At 57.5% G+C, this 19,125-nt stretch overlaps 2 protein-coding genes across 2 annotated transcripts; both read right to left on the bottom strand.

The window, feature by feature from the left end:
• Positions 1-368: 368 nt before the first annotated feature.
• On the bottom strand, positions 369-11,847 carry NCLIV_042980 (hypothetical protein; the record flags this gene model as incomplete). Its single annotated transcript, XM_003881215.1, has 11 exons — positions 369-495; positions 710-2,907; positions 3,373-3,818; positions 4,185-4,449; positions 4,873-6,018; positions 6,324-6,538; positions 6,918-7,245; positions 7,548-8,760; positions 9,044-9,977; positions 10,487-11,032; positions 11,277-11,847. 11 exons carry the CDS (start codon positions 11,845-11,847, stop codon positions 369-371), a joined length of 7,989 nt encoding a protein of 2,662 aa, XP_003881264.1.
• Positions 11,848-14,062: 2,215 nt separating this feature from the next.
• On the bottom strand, positions 14,063-17,308 carry NCLIV_042970 (putative glutamic acid-rich protein; the record flags this gene model as incomplete). The annotated part of the gene is made up of 3 exons (XM_003881214.1): positions 14,063-14,977; positions 15,091-15,173; positions 15,934-17,308. The coding sequence occupies 3 exons, from the start codon at positions 17,306-17,308 to the stop codon at positions 14,063-14,065; spliced, it is 2,373 nt and encodes a 790-aa protein (XP_003881263.1).
• Positions 17,309-19,125: the final 1,817 nt, after the last annotated feature.

The raw sequence follows: 19,125 nt of genomic DNA, 5'->3' as shown, positions 1-19,125 counted from the left end.
TCGCCCGACATGTGCGTCTACAGAAACCCTACGCATCTGCGGAAAATGTTCGCAGACACGCGACGGCGGCACGGGACAGGTACTGGAAAAACAACGACTATCAGTCCCAAAAAGGGGGAAAACCGCCAACAATCGATTGCCCACTTTCGCGCGGCTCCAAATTCCTCGACAGCGAGACTCCGAATAAAAAAGTTAATCTTCTGCCCACCTCTCTCGATCTCTCTAGGCTCTCACAGGCCGCGCCTGCCGGCCGGCGCGCGGAGCGAACCCACCCAGTTCGTTAACTGTGGAGCGAAGAGAGGCACAAACAAAGGCTACGTACGCCAGAAAATACAAAAAAGGTGAAGGCCAACGCAAAAGAAGATCAACTACCGCCGCCGTTGCTGCTGCAACTGCTGGGCTCCGCTTTGACCCAAGCAGGTGTGCGCCACCGACTGGAAGAGTTTCTCCACCTCCGGGGCCGCCGAGACGAATGAGCAACTCCAGAAATTGAACCTGCAGAGAAAAGAGAGAAAAAGAAAGCAGGCGCGAGAACCCAGTTCGTTTTCTTCCCGTGTGCACGGTACGTGAACACCTGAACGCCCGCACCTCTGCATCGCTGACGACCGAAGTGAATCTGCTTTCCTCTCCTCTGGGTTCTCTCATCACCCGGCCGTTCTTCCACTGCTCCCACACGTGCGCGACTCTTCCCCCCGTCCTCGCCGCTTACCTCGGATTCTTGATGAGCTCGATGAAGGTGATGAGCAGACCCCAGGGATGAGGCCGGTGGACGATCAGTCGCTCCAGGAGCACTCGGGTGATTTGTTCTTGAATCAACTCTTCTCGAGATTCGCCAAAGAGCCAGAGGAGGACGCAGGAGAAGTAGTGCGTGTGCGCATTTGGGTACCGGAGGTGGTTCGCAATCGCCGACATGAGCAGATAACGGCCCTCCATGTCGAGTTCCTTCGCCATGTACAGCAGGATCTCCAGCGAGGGAGACAGCTCGCCGGTTCGCCCTCCGGACGCGCCCCCGAGGCTGGCGATGCCCAACATCGCATCCATGATCAACGCAGGCCTGTCGCTGCCTGTGCCAACCTTTTCGGGCACGGCTGTGCCCACGTAGAGGAGGAAGGCGTTGAGGAGCGGAACGTCGTATTTGGTGCCGATCTGCAGGGCGCTGTCCCGGTCCAGAAGGAGTTTCGACCGCATCACCGACAGCAGCGTCGCGTCCCGAGTCCGCCAGAACGTGTCGATGTCCTTTTTCAAGCCTTTCTGGAGGAGCGTCACGGTGAAGCTGGAGAGGATGCGCGGTACCGTCTTGATGTCCGCCAGCAGATCGACCTTGAGGTTCGGGAGGAACGGGTCTGGAAGCTTCATGTTGCGCGGAAACGCCGACAGGACCACGTTGCGCAGCTGGACGCAGTTCAGCGGCAGCACGTCGCAGAACGAGAAGTGGTATTCGCACAGGAACTCCGGGAAGTCGTGGAGCAAGACGAGGAGGATCCGGAGCGCGCCCTTGTACAGGAGGCGAATGCTGTCCGACAGCGCGAGGTTGCGCAGGAGGGGCTGGAGAAATTCCAGGTGGAGCAGCAGCAGCCGGTGGAGACACGCCCAACCGCGGCCGCTCTTCAGCAAGCGCGGCATGAACGCCCGATGGCCGACGAGACCCAGCCAGGCGAACGCGAAGGCAGGCACGCGCATCGGATTGAGCAGGACAAGATGCTCCGCAAAGGACAGAAGCGAAGGCAGTACCTGGCTCTCACTGACGCCGCCGCCCAACACCGCCTTGCCGTCGCCGCCTCCGGTGGCGTCCTTTCCCGCAGGCGAAGTGATTTCCAAAAGAATGGCGAGAAGCAGACGGTAGTACGGGCGCTGGGTGAACGCGGGGCCCAGACGCTCCGCCTCCATGTGGATGTGCCGACAAATGATCCCCAAAGCCCTCTGCAGAATCATCACCGGCGAGATTTGGACCGGATCAACCAGCCGCATCATCCCGACAATCATCTTCGCCACGGCATCCAGCGGCGCCACGTCGAGGAGCGGTTCTGACTCGTCCGGCGGGGTCTGCATGGCCGCGAGGCTCTCTGCGCTGACCGTTGAGGCATCGTACTCGAGAATCAGCGAAGACGCGCCAGACGGCCGTCGGCCTCCCGTAGCGCGACTCGGCGCGTCTTGGCTGCTTTCCGTGCCGGTCGCCGCGGACGAGTGTGCCTCCTCTCCCTCACTCTTCGCCTCGTGCTTCCCTGCAGATGGAAGCGGCGATTTCGCCCCCTTCCCGGACTTGGATGCGTCTTCGGTGTCCGCCGCTGCCCCAGACAGCCGCCCGCCTTTCTCCGCCGCGCGCCCCTCCTTCTCGCAGGCTTCCTCGGCGCGCTCTCCTTCTCCCTCCGCCTCTTCGTCCTTCTTGCCCGGTTCGGCGCCGGAGCTGTCACGCGCGTCTGCGCTCTCCTCCGCATTCTTCGTTCCCGCGGATTCGCCCGCGTCGACCGCATCCGCGGCACCGACGGTCGCTTCTGCGCTCTTCGAGTCTTCCCGGAACCGCAGCGAGCACGCGACTGCCTGCTCGACACACACCGCGAAGAAACGGTCTGTGTCCTCGTCCATGCGGAGGAGCCCCTGATGCGACACTCGCTGAAAGAAAGTCGCTCGGAGCAGCGAGGCGCCGTCTGTGTTTCCGAAGCCGCCGCTGGCGTTGCCTGCGCCGCCCTGGCCCGCGAGCGCCGACGCGCCTCTCTCGCTGCCTTGGCCTCCGAACGGACTCACGCATGCACAGAAACGCAGCCATTCGCCGAAAATCATCGTTATCAGCTGGTGGTCTTTCTGCGGAATCGCCGGGAGACACGGCAAACTGCGGACTCGGACCGGATTCACACTGTAGTACGACTCCATCAACTCCGTCATCGTCGTCAGCCGCTCGCGAGGATTCTTCTGCACGGAACGCCGGCCAGCGCAGGCACAGCAAATGAAACTCCCGAGACCCCGCTCAGAGCCACACATGTGCGGAACTCCGCAAAACGCCAGAAGCACGAAGAAAAAACGGGACACGGCGACGAAATTCCAAAGGCCGAAAACGAAATCCATTTGCAATCACGGAAACGGAGGCTGACGCGAGGAAGCAGCCAGGAGGCGAGGTGAAGCAGCTGAAACCACACGGAGTCCCTGACCCACAGCCACCACTCGCGCAGCCCAGCCTGGTGTGAACGACTCCACACGCCACGCCAGCACTTCAGCTCTCGGCAGCGGCGCCCGACCAAACAACTCCAAGCCCTCACAAAACCAATCCCGGGAACCTATGCTTAAATATACCGATACAGATGTATATATGCATGGGTGTGTACATGTGCGTATAGAGAGCTTTAGGAACGTTTTCGATTTGCGAGTGGCGAGCCTTACTTTTCGGTCCTCTTCCTCTTCGCGGAAGGCTTCAACGAGTTTGGTTCTGGCCTCAGCCATCGGCAGCGGTTGCCAGCCTTTGAGTTGAACCAGCTTGGCGGGCAGCGTCGTCGCAGGAGCCTCAGCGAGGGTTTTGAATGTGGTTGGCAAATCGGCTGGGGTGATGGCCCTCTGGTCGAGGAGAGTCTTGAGAAGCGCCAGAATGAATTCCAGAACCGCCACGTTTCGGCCGTTGTCCAAGTGGTTTGCGAGAACCAAGTCGAAGGCTGCCAAACTCACGAGACGGTAGCGGACGAGACCCGCCGCCACCGTCGTGTTGCTCTTTTTCGGAGGGATTGTCGCGGAGGAACAAGAGATGCTCAAGACCTCCCCGGCCAGCTTGGACACCACATCGCTCTGCCGGCGGAGCGCCGCGAGAACGGCGAAGAAGACTTCCATGTAAAGGCCTGAAGACCGGCAGCAGTGGCGCACAGAGAGCCGCGTCGCAGGAGTGGGGAAGACAAAAGGGGGGGGGCGGGCGCATGCACAGGAAAACGCGAAAAGGTCGCACGAGACAAAAAACTCGCGAGATACCGATAGACACTGCACGCGGACACCGAAACGGTGGCAGGACCGAGCGAGAAAAACAAGTAGCGTACGTCGAAAGCGGAGCAACGAAAAGGATCGAAAGCGACCCTCATGCATTTTCTCTCTCTAGGGCCTGTCCCCTTTGCCCCCGGATTCCTCCCTTCGTTCCACTCGACCCCCCCCCCCCCCCCCCGCCCAATTCGATTCCAAGCTCCGCGCCAGAAATCCCTCTTTCCTTCGCGCACCTGTTGGATCGATTCCTCGAATGGCGTTATGACTCGTTCTACTGGCTGCCAAAGATGCGCCCTCAAAAACGCTCTTGATGAGCTTGTGGGCCAGCGTCGGGGCAACTTCCTCCACGCGTGGACAGCTGCCTGCGATCGCCGAGACCGCGAGAATCAACTGGAACACTTCGTGATTCGAAGGCAGGCACGCAAATACTGTGAGCACTGGCGTCGCGCAGTGAGGCACAGGCAGCGCGCACGCTTGGCTTCCAGCTGGCGTGGAGTACTGCAGACACAAAGGACCACGGGCAAACAACTGGAAAGGAGATGCGGCTCGGGACGCAAAAAAAGAAAGACCAGACTGTGCAACTCTGAGGCTCTCGCCCCTCCGTGAACCCGCTTCTCTGTCCTGCGGCGTCTCGTGTCCCGTTCGAGCTCCAGACTCCTCCGCGTCGACACTTCTGTCTCCTCCCCTCTCACCGGGTCTCGCCTAGCTCGATCTCCGAATCTACACAACACCACTGCGGATACACTTGCGCCTATATATATATATATATATATGTGTATGCATATGCATAGACGGAAAGGATTTGCGTTTTTAAATTGTGAATCTGACGATTGCGTTGCACGTTGAGGTACCTAAAGTGGCTCCAAGAGTGTACCGCACAGCGCAAACACGCCTGCCGTGATACCGTCTGTGTGCACTTACGGTGTCGATGGTGGACGGCGTCGGGACAATCGGAGGACAAGTGAAGATATCCCGCACAACGTCCCGCAACTGTACCAGGCAGTCCTCGAGTCGGGCCATGACCGTTGACAAATGGGCGTCTCCCATCGGCTGCACCATGACCGGCTCACGTACGCCGCACCCGAGGTTCGCACTGGCCGTTCCTGCCGCTGGCGACCCTAGGGCTCGGTCGCCCGCCGAGTGGAGACCGGAAGCGTTCGCGTTCCCCGCAGTCGCCCCTCCCGCTCCTCCCAAAGGCCCTCCTGGACCCGCAGACGCGTTTCCCATCTGCAGGTGGAGTCCCGCTCCCTGCGTGTGTCCAAAAGAGGCCAGCAGCTTGTTCCCCTGCTGCTGGCCTAGGAGTCGGGCCGCATGCGACACCTGAGCTTGCTGCTGGGCGAGATGTTGCAGGTTCTCTCTTCCCAGAAAGCTCGTCCCGTTATTCGGGCCGAGCAGGTTTCTGCCGAGCTGATTGCCCGGCAGACCCTGAAACGCGCCGGAGGGGCCCGCGTCGCTCATGCCCATCACGCCCGCGCCAAGCTGGTGGCTGTGGGGTCCGGGGACTGCCCCGGAAGAGCCGAGCCCGTGCGAGGCCGAGTTCCCCCCCAGCCCCGGGGTCGCGCTGTTCGCGCCCAGGCCTCCCAAGCCCATCTGGACCGACCCCACAGACGAGGACGCGCCGCCAGCCCCCTGGAGATGCCCCGGAGACGCGCCGGATGGGGCGCCCAGACTCCCAGGCCCGACGTGGCCCGCGCCCGTCTGGGTCGAGTGGAGCCCCCCGCTTCCCGACATTGGCGTCATCCCACTGCTGTGCCCGGCATCCTGTTGCATTTTCTTCAGCGGGCCGATGCTCAAAAAGTCCTTGTACACCTGCAGCTGTCGGTTGTTGAGGACGGGGCGAAGCTTCACGGCCTCCGGAAGGTTCACAGTCCACCGACTGCTGTTGATGTAGTTGGTGTCAACAAAGGGAATGCCACGCTCGCGCGCCTGGCGCCGAATCAGCAGCGCAGGTTGCATGGTCTGCTCGATGTCCCGAAGAACTTTCTCCACCACTGCTTGCTCAATGAGGGAGCAGCCGAGTTCCAGGTTATCCGCAGAGACGATCTGGACCACTTGCTCAATCAACACCTGCGAGGGGAGCCGCGGGAAAGACGTCAAAAGTCCTTGCAAACGAGGATGTTTTTCACAGAGCAGGTAGCAGTCCCGCAACGGGGGTTTCGCCCGGACGACCGAGCCGAATGCATCGCTGTCGATCACGCTACCGGAAAAACACGACGGCTATATTTCTCCCCCTGTCCTGTCCAGAAAAAGACCCGCGCTTCCGTAACCTCGCACACGCGCAGTCCGAGTTGGCTTTCGCGGCCTCGCGGGCACGCGCATCCGTTTCTCCAGACACGTGTCCTCCAGCTAGGTAACAAAACCGGAAAGCATACCTGGTCATTGCAGTCGCTTGACGCCGCAGGCTGGAGCAGCTGGCGAAGATTCTGACTGAGGGAAACGCGCAACGGCTCTCGACACGTGACGAGCGCCAGGGAGCCGGCCAACGACGCGACCATGAGGTGCGCTGCCCGTTTGACGAGAGACTCCTCACTCTCCATGCAGAAGTCCTTGCACACTAATTCCCGCGTCGTGACGCAGGAGATCGTGACTGAAAACACGAGGAAGAGAGTGACCACAGACGCGGGTCCCATCGCCTAGGTTGTCCCCGACAAAACGCGTTCAGCGACGCAGCCAGAAAAGACGCAATGCAACGCGGCAGGGGTGAAAGAATCTTCAAAAAGGTCCAGCACCCCTCCGGTGGCGCACATGTCAATGCGACGTCTACGCACCACGAATGCACGTCTTTTCCTTCCCTCACGCCTCGCGCGAACAACAGCCCCTTCCCCCGGTTTCTCGGACGGCGCCCCGGTCTCTTTCTTTCCATGTATCAAGTTTACACGTTTTCAGTGCATCTGGAACTATGCGCTCGCCCCTCCTGACGCCTCGCGTTGCGCAATCAGCGCGCACGAGAACGCAGCTCGGCGCACCTGAGCGTTCGACGACAGCCGAAATGATTTCTCTGATCGCTCTGTCCACCGCGAGCGGGACCAGCGGGCGAAGGTTGGGTTGAATGCACAGGAGAGCAATCGAGGGGGAAATGACGACACTCTGGCTGAGGTTCTGAAGCAGACGATCAGGGTGGAAGACGCCCGAAGACCCCACATTCGACCCTTGCTGATCGGCTCCTCCCGACGCCCCCAGAGACCCGAGAAGCGGCAGCAGGGCACCGTGGGGGTAGTGAGGGGGCGGCGGCGTCATGACCCCGCCTCCGCCCTGGAAGAGAGACGAGGACCAAGACGCAGGATGAGCGGAAGGCTGCAGAGCACGGGGAAGACATCCAAAGACAAAGGAAGCATGAAGGAAAAAGCCCAGGCGCACGCGGAGCGCAACGCCGGCGGTGTGGCGAGTAAACTGCGTCGAACGCGACTCCCTCTCTGACAAGATTCTTATCTTCTGTCTTCAGTGACGCGCGTGTAGATCTCGTCGCAAACACCACCGCCTTAACCTCTAGCCCGTTCGCGCCGTCTCCTGCAGATCTCGCACACATCTTCGTTGCACTCCTCAAATCAGGCCTCTCACCCCCCCCCCCCCCCCACGTTCCTGCGTCCACGTCTCACCGGTCCGCCTGCGTGTTGCCCCATGCCTCCATATCCGCCGGCGCCGGGTCCTCCCATGACGCCCGCGCCGGCGCCGAAGGGACTCGCGGCACTTCCGCCTCCCGCCGTCCCCATGAGACCTGCGCCCGACGAGCCGGGTTCGCCGACCGACAGAAGGTGACTGTCCCTTCCGCCGCCGAGAGCCAACACGCCTCCGGCGCCGTCATCCGACCCCACACGCAGATGGCCACCTATCTCGAGGCCCTCCGGACTTGGCCCTGCTCCACCCTCGCCCTGACTTGGATTTTGGAGCATCCCCATGCCTGCTGCCGCGACCGCCGCTGCGTTTTGTGCGCTTCCTCCCGAGCCCCCTGGGCCTTGCTGGAGCCCAACGCCGGGCACCGCTGGGCCCGAACCGACCCCAGCCTGAGGCGCCCCGCCGAGAGAGACACCGGCCCCCGAGGCTCCACCGGGCCGGCCCATGCCTGCAGCCGCCGAAGCAACTGCAGCTGCCGCCTCCATGAGACGCCCGTGGGCTCCAGAGGACGCGTCCAGTTGCCCAGGACCGCCAGGGCCAAGGCCCTGGAGACCCCTTCGATGTTGAACGCCGAGGCGAGAGGACGAGGGATCTGCGCCCGAGCCAGCGCCGCCAGATGGCCCCAGGCCGAGTGCAGCCGCAGCGGCAACCGCGTTCAGAGACAGGCCCGACGCCCCAGGCAGGCGCCCAACCATCGCACCCGGCGCACGAACGGCTCCTGGGACTCCACCGGCTGCGGCCCCACCAGGTCGCCCCGCAGCGCCCGCCGCAGTCCCTTGGGGACCTCCCGGCACGCCGGTGCCTGCGGTTCCAAGGTGCGCGCCAGCCGCGGTCGCAGGCGCCACGCCCGTGGCCGCGGTTGCGCGCACAACGAAGTCAGCCGACCCTGGCGGCGGAGACCGCTTCGTCAAGTGCTCCGTGCGGTTGTGGTACTCCATGACATTTAGGTGCAAATGTTTGAAGAGGACCTCCACCTCGAACACCAAGTTGGTTCGGATGTTCGGTTGCAGGTGAATCTCGGCGAGAAGCGACATGACGGCGACAGTCCACGGATTCGGCGGTTTGAAGAGTTTCGAGGTCTTTATGCCTTCCAGAATTTTGCACACCAGCGGCAAGACAGCCACGAGGTGTCCCTGCTCGTACCCCGTGAACAGGAGCTGTTTCAGGTCCATTCGCTTCGACTTCAGAGGTCGATTCCTGAAAACGCGACGCAAAGCGCAAAGAGAGGCAGACCAGGAAGTGCAACGAACCAAGAGAAGCGACGTGTTTTCGGCACCGCGTCGTCCCCCCGGTCGTTGAAAAAGCCAGGGAAATGAGGAGACAAAACGCCAGTGTACCGACAGACAGCCACGCGCACATACACTGGGAAAACAGGGCGTCCGCACTGCACACGCAAAGAGCGTTTGGTGCTGTGAGTACGTGTCAGCCGTTCGTTTTCGTGTCCCTCACCCTCCGACCCGGTCCCCAGAATCGCTCCTACCTGGCTAGGGTGATGGAGCCGAGCCACAGGCCGAGGTTCTTGAGGAGAGTCCTGTACGAGCTCGATTCCTTTGCTTCGTCGACGTATTTGAGTAGGACGTGAATGCAGTCGTAGGTCATGTTGATGACCGCGTCCCAGAGACCCGGGAGCTTCAGCTTCTCGATGAAAAGAACGAAAATCCCGTGGAGATTGGGTTCCTTTGCCGCCCGACTCTTGACGACGTAGTACGTCAGCCAAGGCACGTGCTCCTCTGTCAACACCTCTTTCAAACTCTCCGCTTTGTCGTCCAAATTTCCCTCGCAGACGCTGTTGCAAACCGCAATGACCTGGTCCGCCAACCACTGCGGAGGCTGCTCCAGCTTCGCCGTGATGTCCTGGTCGTTCATCAGGCCTTCCACCTGGCCGAGACCGACGCCCTGCAGCAACGCCCCCGCCCCCAGCACGCCGCCGAGGGCCCCTGTGTGGCTGCTTATCGACGCGGCCGCAGCGTTTCCAGCAAGCGCGCCCAAGGCGCCCTTGTTGCCTGCAGCTGCGCCGTTCCCGCTGGTCGTCCCTGGCAAGCTGGTGTGGGCAGCGATCCCTGGGAGGCTGCCGGGCGCTCCAGACCCCCCCTGAGAAGGCGAGGCCCCGAGCGGCGGATTCGGAAGCGCCGGAGTGCCCTGGATCAAAGACGTGCTGTGCGGCAAGCCGTGGAGCGAGTTGTTGCCTGCGCCGAAGGCCGCCGCGCCTGCACTGCTACCGCCCCCCGGACCCGCAGGTTGTCCCGGAGACAGAGAAGACAAGTTCATCACCTTCGCGGCAGCCGCCTGGAGCTGCTGCTGAATCGACGCCGCGACGGGGTGTTGGAGCGCGTGCGGGGGAGGCAGCATCGCCGACATCACAGACGAGGAAGATGCAGACGGAGGCTCCGACGTCTGCGCGACCTCGCCGACGCCTACACAGAGAGAGTATTTGGACAGCGGAGACACAGAACCGTGAGAGATAAACCGCGGCTCCGCGGGAACCGTTCGCAACAGTCGAGGAAACGAGAAAGAACGACGCGACTATCCCAAGCAAGATGAAGACAACAGGCTACGACCTGCTGCAGTGGAACGGCACCCCGGCATTGACGCGCCGCCAGAGGCGCTTCCACTGGAAGCGGTCTCCAGCGAGAACGGTCGAAGGTCCGGAACATCATAACGTTCCACGAGCACAACGAGACCAGCACAAGGGGAAAGAGAAAAACATGGAATCCCCGGCCCTAGACGAGATAGCAAAGACGCGTGACTGGCAAAGGAACCGGAGAAAAACGCAGGAGAGAGCAGAGTCAACGAACCAAGGCAGACGTACGATGGAAGGCGGCACAGCATGAACAGAGAGACGGGAACATGCAAGGACGCGCCAAAAGGAGGTTGTTTCACTTTTCTCTAAATCCACCTATCCCTACTTCCCTCTCACGCGTACCCGTTGCGCCGGCCGCTTGTCGCGTCGCTGCGGCGACTCCGACCACAGGAGGCAGGTCCGGCATAGGGGGAAGCGAGGCCGCGATGCGAGGGTCTAAGACGACTAGGGAGTGGTATTTTTCTGGAATCAGCAGAAGAACGGATTGAGCGTAGTGGGCGTAGTGCGGATGCTGCTGCTGCAATTCCGCGAGTGAGGCGAGGGCGACGAGGAATTGAGGGAAGAGGAAGATACGGTCCAGAAACTGCTCGAGGGCTGCGATGCCGAAGACAAACATTTTCGAAGTCGGCCCTTTGCGTATGGCTTCCAACACACAGCGCAAGGCAATCATGAGCGAGTTCCCGCTGTTGATGAGGACGTGGCGGTGGATGAGCTGGCCAAACAGCTCTGCCGTCAGAGCCAGCTCGTGAGGCGGGTATTTCGGGAAGTGGCGGCATTCAAAGAAGAGGGTTCGAATCATGGACACAAACAAACTGCTGTCTCGTGATCCCGGCGGGGCCTGCGACAGCCGCTGGAGGAGAGCGACTACCATGTCCACGGAGTAGATGCCTGCAAGAGACAAGCACACGAAATCCTCAGAGGCCGATTTGAGTGGGAACACAAGGCCAAGCGGCAAGACCGCACAGATTCAGGAAGGTCCGGGAGCCCTCGAAGCGCAGTCGATCGAAGGCGCCACAGCGGAAATCTACGCGTCCAGCCCCCCGTATCTGATCCTGCCGACTGTGAATCCAAATGGCCATACACCAGTCACACACAGTTTGAGGAGACGCGGCGCTTCCGTACACCTCCGCACCTGAGTACATCTTCTGAAAGCAGCTATTGACCTCGGCTTCGAAGTCCTGTGCAGGCTTGCCGGCGAGTGCGAGAAGCTGTTGCGCCTGAGAGAGCGGCGCGCCTCCCGCTCCGCCAGGCGGACCGCTTCCGCCGGGAGATCCACTTTTCGCTCCATTCTCAACATTTCCCGCCGAAGTGGTTTGCGAGGACGGCGCCCGCAGAGAACTTCCGGCGCCATCCCCTTCACTCGGAGGCGCACCCGAACAGGACACGCTGCCCGCTGTCGGAGAACCGCTTAGCGGGGCCTTTCCAGGGTTGCCTTCCTCTCCACTGTTCTGGCCATTTTCCACCGTCCCTAGGCCACTGGTGTTGCCCGACGCCGCAGGAAGGGAGCTAAGCGTTCCTCCCCCTGTGGACGGAGAAGAGAAGACCGTCGCAGTTTTCGAGGCCGCATTGCCAGGCGAACACAAAGAGCCGCCGGCAGCTCCCGAGTGTGAACTCGCGGTTGCGCCCGCGGAAGGCCCAGTAGCTGAAGACCCGCTCGCTTTGAGCGAGGGGAACACCGAGTCGCCTCCACCCGGGTCCCCCATGGCGGGGAAGTTTGCAGGATGAAAAAATCAGTTCAAAGACACACTTGGAGTCGGAGTCAGACGCGTCTGAGGAAGTCCACTCCTTCCACAGAATGCAAGCAAAAAAGACCCACGGAGAGTTTCGGACTGACTTCGAGACAGCGACAAGAGAGACACTGGAGTCTCCTCGAAGGGAATACACGGCGGAAGGGGAGATACAGAAACGGACAGACTACACGAAGAACAACAGCTGAGTTGAAGACGACAGAAGCCCGACAGAGAGCAGGCGGGAAAATAACAAATGGGGAGCAATTGTGAGTGTAAAGAAGTGAACGAAAAAAACGGCGGCACTAGAGGCACAAAAAAAACGTAACTTGGAAAATGTGGAGGCTGAATACTGACCCCCAACGAACCTGCGCAAATAAACGGCACGAAGTGGGGCGGAAAAGAAAGAGACGAGGGAGGAGAGAGCCCCCCCCCCTTTGGGGGGGAGAAGGTGAAGGAAAAATTCTCCTTGGCAACGTGGCACAGGAGACCAGCTTTTACAGTCAGAAAGTAGAAACAAAGCGAAGACGGAACACTCTGAGCATCCGCGATGGTACCCGTACCGGGCGTACGCACACCGGAAGATCGAGAAGCACAGGAGAAAAAGCAACACACGGGAGCATCAACAGACGTTTAGAAGCTGGGAAAAAAGGAGACGGACGAAACACGAGAAAAAAGAAAACGTCCCAAAAGGTGGCGGGGACAAAGGAAAGTGAAACTGAATCCGAAAGGGAGGGAAAAGGCAATACCAACAGGCCGACAGTGAAAGACCTGGGAGCGGTCAGTGAGCGGCGGTAGAGAGCACAACGAAATGGGAGAGTGCGTTTTATTCACGGTGTTCATATATTATGGAAACTGCGGCCACCGCATTCTCCCGCTGCTTTGCCCCGGACGATCTCGTGGTGTGGCAGTGGCGACGCATATTCACCGTTCGCTTCCACCCTTGCAGTTTAAATCCGGACACCAGAACTCACCCGTTCCGCTGACAGAACGTTACGGATTTCTCCGTTGTCAAAGAAGAATAATCCCGTTGATAGAGACAGAAAAGCACACGACAACGCAGCGCACAAAAACAGGATATAGGTTGCTGCTTTTCTTCGCCGGCGCACATTGAGGGGAGGGCGACGGGAAAACACCTTTGGGGTTGGGACGGGTGGAGCCGGGGGGGGTGGTCTCTTGGAAATAAAGTACAGAGGGACAGCAGAAGAAAAAGGGTTTTTTAAGAACGCAGTTTTTCCTCGCGTATGTCAAATCAGTGCGCAATTACGACAGTTAACTCGATTTGTCACTGCACATTTATTGACAAAATACGTTCTTACGGATACGCAGTTGCGTGTAGGCCGTACATGTCTGTTTTCCCACTGAAGTAGGTCGCCGCTGACGAAGACTCAGCTGAATGAGAGGAGCCGTGAGGCCATTGATATCGAGGAAAAAGGACAATAAAACTGACTCTCATATTCGATGACATGGTAGTGTTATACCACAGCAGGAGATAATTCGTCGGCTGCTCAAGCAAAATAGGCGATGCGTGTTTTATGTCGGTACAGAGAGCGGCCAGCCAACAGAGGGCGGAAGGATGGGCATGGCGGTAAAAAGATCCTCTCTCGTGTTCCCGTATTGGGCACACCGCAACACACTGAAACGCGAGAAAGCAGTGTGGTAGTTTTATGTCTTCTGACGCGAATTGTGTCTGCGCCGATGTCTATGAAGTGTCTGCAAACGTGGGGAACTTTCAGGTTTGGAGGCTCGGCTCTGACTAATCAAATAGCAGGAATAGTGAACCTCTCTCTCAAGGAGTCGAGCAGCAAGGGTTTTTCTCACAGGCAGGATGACGTATCAGATATAGAGTGTGCACACATTTTAAGTTTTTACGTTGGTGGCACATGCTATGGTGTGCTCTGAGTGTGTGTCGGTGCGTCCCGGACGAACCTCACAGGAGAGACTCCACTAGGCTCCAGTTGCGTTTCCGACGCTGGACAGAGACCAGCAGGGAAAAGGAAGGGGCGAGTTCGGACAGAAGGCGAGGCTGTGTGAAGCAGACGGCTAGAGAGCTGTTCGGGATCAATACAGAAATACAGCACTTTGTTTGAGCGGCACGTCGTTCACCGAAGGTACGGTGGCGCGACGAGGAAGGAAAGACAGCACAATTTTTTTAATGGTAGAGAAGCGGGTTGGAAGCGGCTGTTTCGCGTCAGACAATGCTGGAGCCGTCAGTTTGCTGGCGCACGTGCGCCCCGCTAAGCCGCTTCAGTGTCTGAAGGTCTCGCACGCGTTCTGCTATTTCTTTCACGAGTTTTGTTTCCTCTCTGAGGTTCTCCTGAATCTTGCGTTTCGCACGTTGGCTCCGTCCCATCTGCGCAGCCAAGGCCTGCCTTGCCTGTGAAACCCCTTTTTGCCGAGAGGCGCAGTCTTCTGCGGCAGCGGCGGTGAGGACGTCGTCCGGGAGCGCATCACGAAGTTTCCTTAGTCTCTCCTCTCGGTACTGGATCTCGTGCAAAGTTTTGTCGAAAAGGTGCTTCTGTTCTCGAGTCATTCCCTTCTTGGAATCTATCGGCTTTCCCCACTCTTCCCCTCTCTCAGCGGTTCCCCCACCTGCTACCATCTTGCCCGCGGAAGGGTGTCCTCCCAGTCCTTCTCTTGCTTGTCTAGCCGTTCGTCCTTTCTGAAGATGCTGACGATCCTCTCTCGGCAACGCGGGGAGCCGCGCAGCTGCAGGGAGAGTCCGGCATTCCTCCAGATAGAACGCCTCCTGCAGAGCTTCTTTTGCTTGTTCCCTACTCTGTCCGTGTTGATGATACGCTGCAGCCCTCATAGCTGCTGCTTGAGCATCTGCCAAGATTTCTTTTCGTTGCTGTTCAACCCCCTGGGCAATCTTTGTCAGAGAGCGCCTTCCACCTCCATAATTATCAAGGCGGCCGGAGGCAACTGCGCCATGGTCCCAACTTGCCTTACCGTCCACATCTGGTAGCCCATCCCTACGAGGGACGGGGTGGCGACCAACACGAGGAACAGAAATCTTTACTCTGCGAAAGTGCCCTTTCCGCGAGGAGGCAAAGGTTCTGCTTTTCGAATTAATGATCCGGAAGTTAGGGTCGTCATTCGAGTCCTGAATCAACGGTTTTGTGCACATCGAAAAAAGGGGAAAGGGAAAGCATGTAACGATTTGCCTAAGTGAAATAGTACGTTTCGGAGGGTCGTCAAAAACGGTCTGTTCCTTACCTTGATTTTTGGCGCTGGATACAAAGTGCCAGGCGATCCGAGGGCGGCTGCCCGGGACGCGTACAGTCGGTGCAACAAACGACCTGTATCAGACAACCACGAGAAAAAACAAAAGGGAAACAGCGAGCGAAAGAGAATGTGGAGGCGTCTTGTGACTTGGGCAGTACTAGGGTTTTTTCAAGAAGAAAGCAGTCACAAAGGAATTGTCCGTAGCCAGAATAGCGACTCTGATCCGCGTCGCGTGGGATTCGGAGCTCGACATGAAAAGCGATGGCGGCGTCGGTCTAAGCTTACACAAAGCAGCTACCTGGTTCGTGTTTTTTCTGGTGACCTCCAGAGTTGCGAACAACCTGCCTAGATATCGTCGATATCTTTTGTTTTCCGTAATATGGCCAGGCAATACCGCCCATGAACTGAAAACGGCTGCTCAGGAAACCAAGCCGAGCGGAACGAGTCGACGTATGAGGAAACCAGCGAGAACACAGACGACCAGAGAAAAAAAGCTCGCAAGAAACCTAAAGGTCGATATGGAATACATGAGAAACGAAAACAACGACAAGAGGACAGAAAAGTGCTCACTAGACCAACATAGGCCCTCACGACCTGCGGTAGGCCTTTTCATCGGTTATATCCTGGATTCGACTTCCGTTTCGACATACAGAATATTCAGTTTGTGTTAACTCATTGATGTAGATCCAGTCAGCATATCTTCTTCCTCAGGCTCAAAGCGTTCATTGCCGTTTTTGCGGCTCAAAAAGTTCCACGGTTTAGAAGCCAATACTGAGGTGTTGGTTCTCTTATAGAGCAAAACGGAGGCTGTCGCCACCGCTTTGCGTATCATACCTGCTTCAGTGTCTCGTCCAAACATATGCCATAGTTTCTCCTGCTTCAAAGAAGGCGTGATGAGGTGTCGTGCGGCAGCTGCTTTTACCGAAGTGTCGAGGCTGTTGATGGCAGAAATGCCTTCTCTCTTTCCCCCGCTGGCTTTTCCTAGATCTTGAAACATGCTTAAACCTTCACCTCTCAGAAGCGTTCTCAAGTCACTTCGTTCTGGATGCTCCTTAGGAACAGACGGCGCTTCTGGTTCACCTCCATACTCCATCGAAAGACGAAGTGTGGTGGCCCTCCCAAGCCAGAGATCGAATTCTCTTGCCGCTTTCTCATCTGACATGGTTGAAAGATCTTCGTGTATTTCCTCCTGCAAGTTTGTTTCTTCACTTTCCGCATCCACGTTTTGGTTATCATCTCCGAAGCGTAATATACTTCTGCGATTTTCGTTACCAGAGCCGTGTGTGTCGTCTATTGGATCATTCTCATGCCCCCGCGCGTGAGGCGTGCTTTGATGTTCCCAGTTTATTTCTTTCCAGTCGACGTCTTCAACTTGAGAAGTAAGTTTTTCTATCGCGGATTCCTCGAGTGCACGAAGAAGACCACTAGCCGCCTCTGCGGCGGTCGCCTCTTTGAGCTTCCATTGCCCATACATGGTGTTGTCATCCTCTTCAATCGCGTCCGGTAGAGAATCGAAGCGTAGGCGGGCTTTCTGACCGGAGCTCGCTCGACTGCTTCCTACGCGTTTCTTCGTTTGTGTGACGATCCGTGTATTGTAGACCAGCAAGCGCTCTGCTCTCTGTTCCAGGGATTCAAGAATCTCTGCAGCTACCGCTGCTGCCTCAAGGCGACGGGCAGAGGGATCCTCGAGACTTGGTAGGCAATCAACTATCGAAGCAATGGTCCGAAACCGAATACGCACCCCTGCTTTCGATGACGCAGTTATTTGGTGGGGAATCGCCTCTTCAACAGCTACCGGAGACGAGCGCCGCATGGGGGCTCTCTCCTCATGATTGTCAGGATCAGACTGCGTTTCTCCATCATCCACACTGCGGAAACGAGGTTGATGTTCTCCAGACTCCCCGTCCCAAGGGGAATCCGTCTCCGCGCTGCAGACATTATGCTCTTCCTCCTCTCCATCATCCCCGGCCTGGTCTCGCCGTTGTGATTGCTGTTGAACGTCGTCTTCTGATCCTTGCACAATGCGTTCAACTCGATCGTCCCGATCCGTCTCCTCAAGGTCGTCGTCTGTATTCTCTTCGTGGTTCTGTTCTTGGCGCTCTCCATCGGACCTCTCATGATTTATCCCCTCTGATTCATTCACCAGGAGCAGGTCTGCGTCCATCATTCGATCAATTTGTCTTGTCTCCAACTGCTCGTCATCGTTCATTTGCTGGTTCCCTCCTGACTCAACATCAGAAACATTTTGAATATCGAGCTCTGTCCGCTCTCCGTTCTCTTGTTTCTCCCACTCTCGTTTCTGCCCTGCTGCTTTCCTATGTTCATCCTCAGATTGTCCTGAATCGTTTCGAATGAGATACCGCTGCCGTATTTCTTTTTCTTTCGCTTCGTTCCCATCGTCTCCTGATTGTGGATGACGATCGGCGTCTTCCCAAGTTTCTCCCACATTCTGCAGTGTCTCACTTAGGGTACCTCGGTCCCTGCCATCCCCCTCATATACGTCACTATCCTCTTTCTGTCTGAATTCTTTTTCCTTTTCAGATTGTGCCTCGGCACTGTGACCGTCGCCGACGTCCGCTAGCTGAAACATTCTTTCCACGTCACCATACATAAAAAAAGACCTATAAAGTATGGCACTTCTCAAAGAGGCTATTCTAGTAGAATACGGAAAGAGGGGCGTGTTCCGTCTGTTAGGAAAAGAAGGCCAACTCTTGCAAAAACCTCCGCAGAACGTCCACACATCGAAACGTGCCTACGCCGCTCGCAGTTCCTTGTACCGCAAGACGCTCCACCAGCCCGCTTGCAATAACAAGTACCGTTCACTCGTTCTCTTTCTATTTTTTTTACCGCTACACAAGCAGAGTCTTCTCTCCTTCTGGATGTCAGCCCTTCTCTTTCTCGTGAAACTTGACAGCTCGCTAGACACCCAACAGGCTTATCTGCTGTCAAAATGCAGTCACAAATTGGTTCGCTTGGGCTCCAAGCCAGACAGCTTGAGATCAACGTTTCGCTTCCGTGTGGCAGTGGGAGAGCTCTTTGGCGCCTCCTACAATTCCACCTGCGACGAAACAGGGAACTCCCGGGCGTGAGAGCTAATGATGCTGCTTCGGATTGACAATTTGGGGCGTGCTGGATGTCTGAACCTGAAGAAATGTAGAAGAAAAGTGCGCGAAAAGGAAAGCACAACTCAGCCAAGAGATCTCAAAGTGGAAAATTCCTACAAGTCGTAGAGCTGGGGCTGCAGCCGCGACGTGACTATCTCAGAATCCCCAGGTCCGTTGCCCCACATACCACTATCAGATTTTATCAGATTTCTCTCTTCCTGTCTTCCACCTGCAACTATTCTGACACCCGTTACGATCTGTCTCCCTTCTACAGACTAGGCTTTCTATTCTGTTTTTTCGTTCTTGCTCTGCGTTCCTCTAATTGCAAGTCATTTTTAACACATTGAACGCCTTCCTTCTCCACTACGGATGAGAGTGTTTGTGCCCATCTCGTGGATCTCTCGCTTCTTCTTCTGCTCCACGACGGCACTCTTGCAACGCTTCCTCGCAAATACTGTGTAACACAGAACTGCGTCTTTGCGCCTCTTCCTTTATATGGAAAGCGATGCACGAAACCGTTCTTTTCTCTGTCTGACCTCCATTACGTGGAAGGGCTCTCGCACACATTGTGAACGTGTATCTGTTTTATGCACTCAGGGAATCTTGCCTTCAGTCCGCTGTCCACGAAAGACCCGCGGATGCCTATTCGGCCGCATTTCTACTTACCACAACTTTGTAACTAACTCCTGACATGATGGATAAAACAGCGCGAGAATCCAAGCCCCGGTTCCTCCACATTTTCGTGTGGACAACACGCTACCGCAGCATCTCCCGACACACATTGAGGTTATTCCTTCTGTAGATTGCTACTTTTCTCTCTCGCTGTACAACCTATCTGCCCATACATTCCCTAACCCCATCTAACGACTCGTCTGTCTATCTGTACAGGCGGGTATCCGCTGTCGGATCTGTCAGCCGTGTT

The sequence above is a fragment of the Neospora caninum genome, chromosome IX, assembly GCF_000208865.1.
Source record: "Neospora caninum Liverpool complete genome, chromosome IX".
NCBI lineage: Eukaryota > Apicomplexa > Conoidasida > Eucoccidiorida > Sarcocystidae > Neospora > Neospora caninum.
The sequence above is the reverse complement of the archived record's forward strand: the minus strand, read 5'-3'. Positions and strand labels throughout refer to the sequence as shown.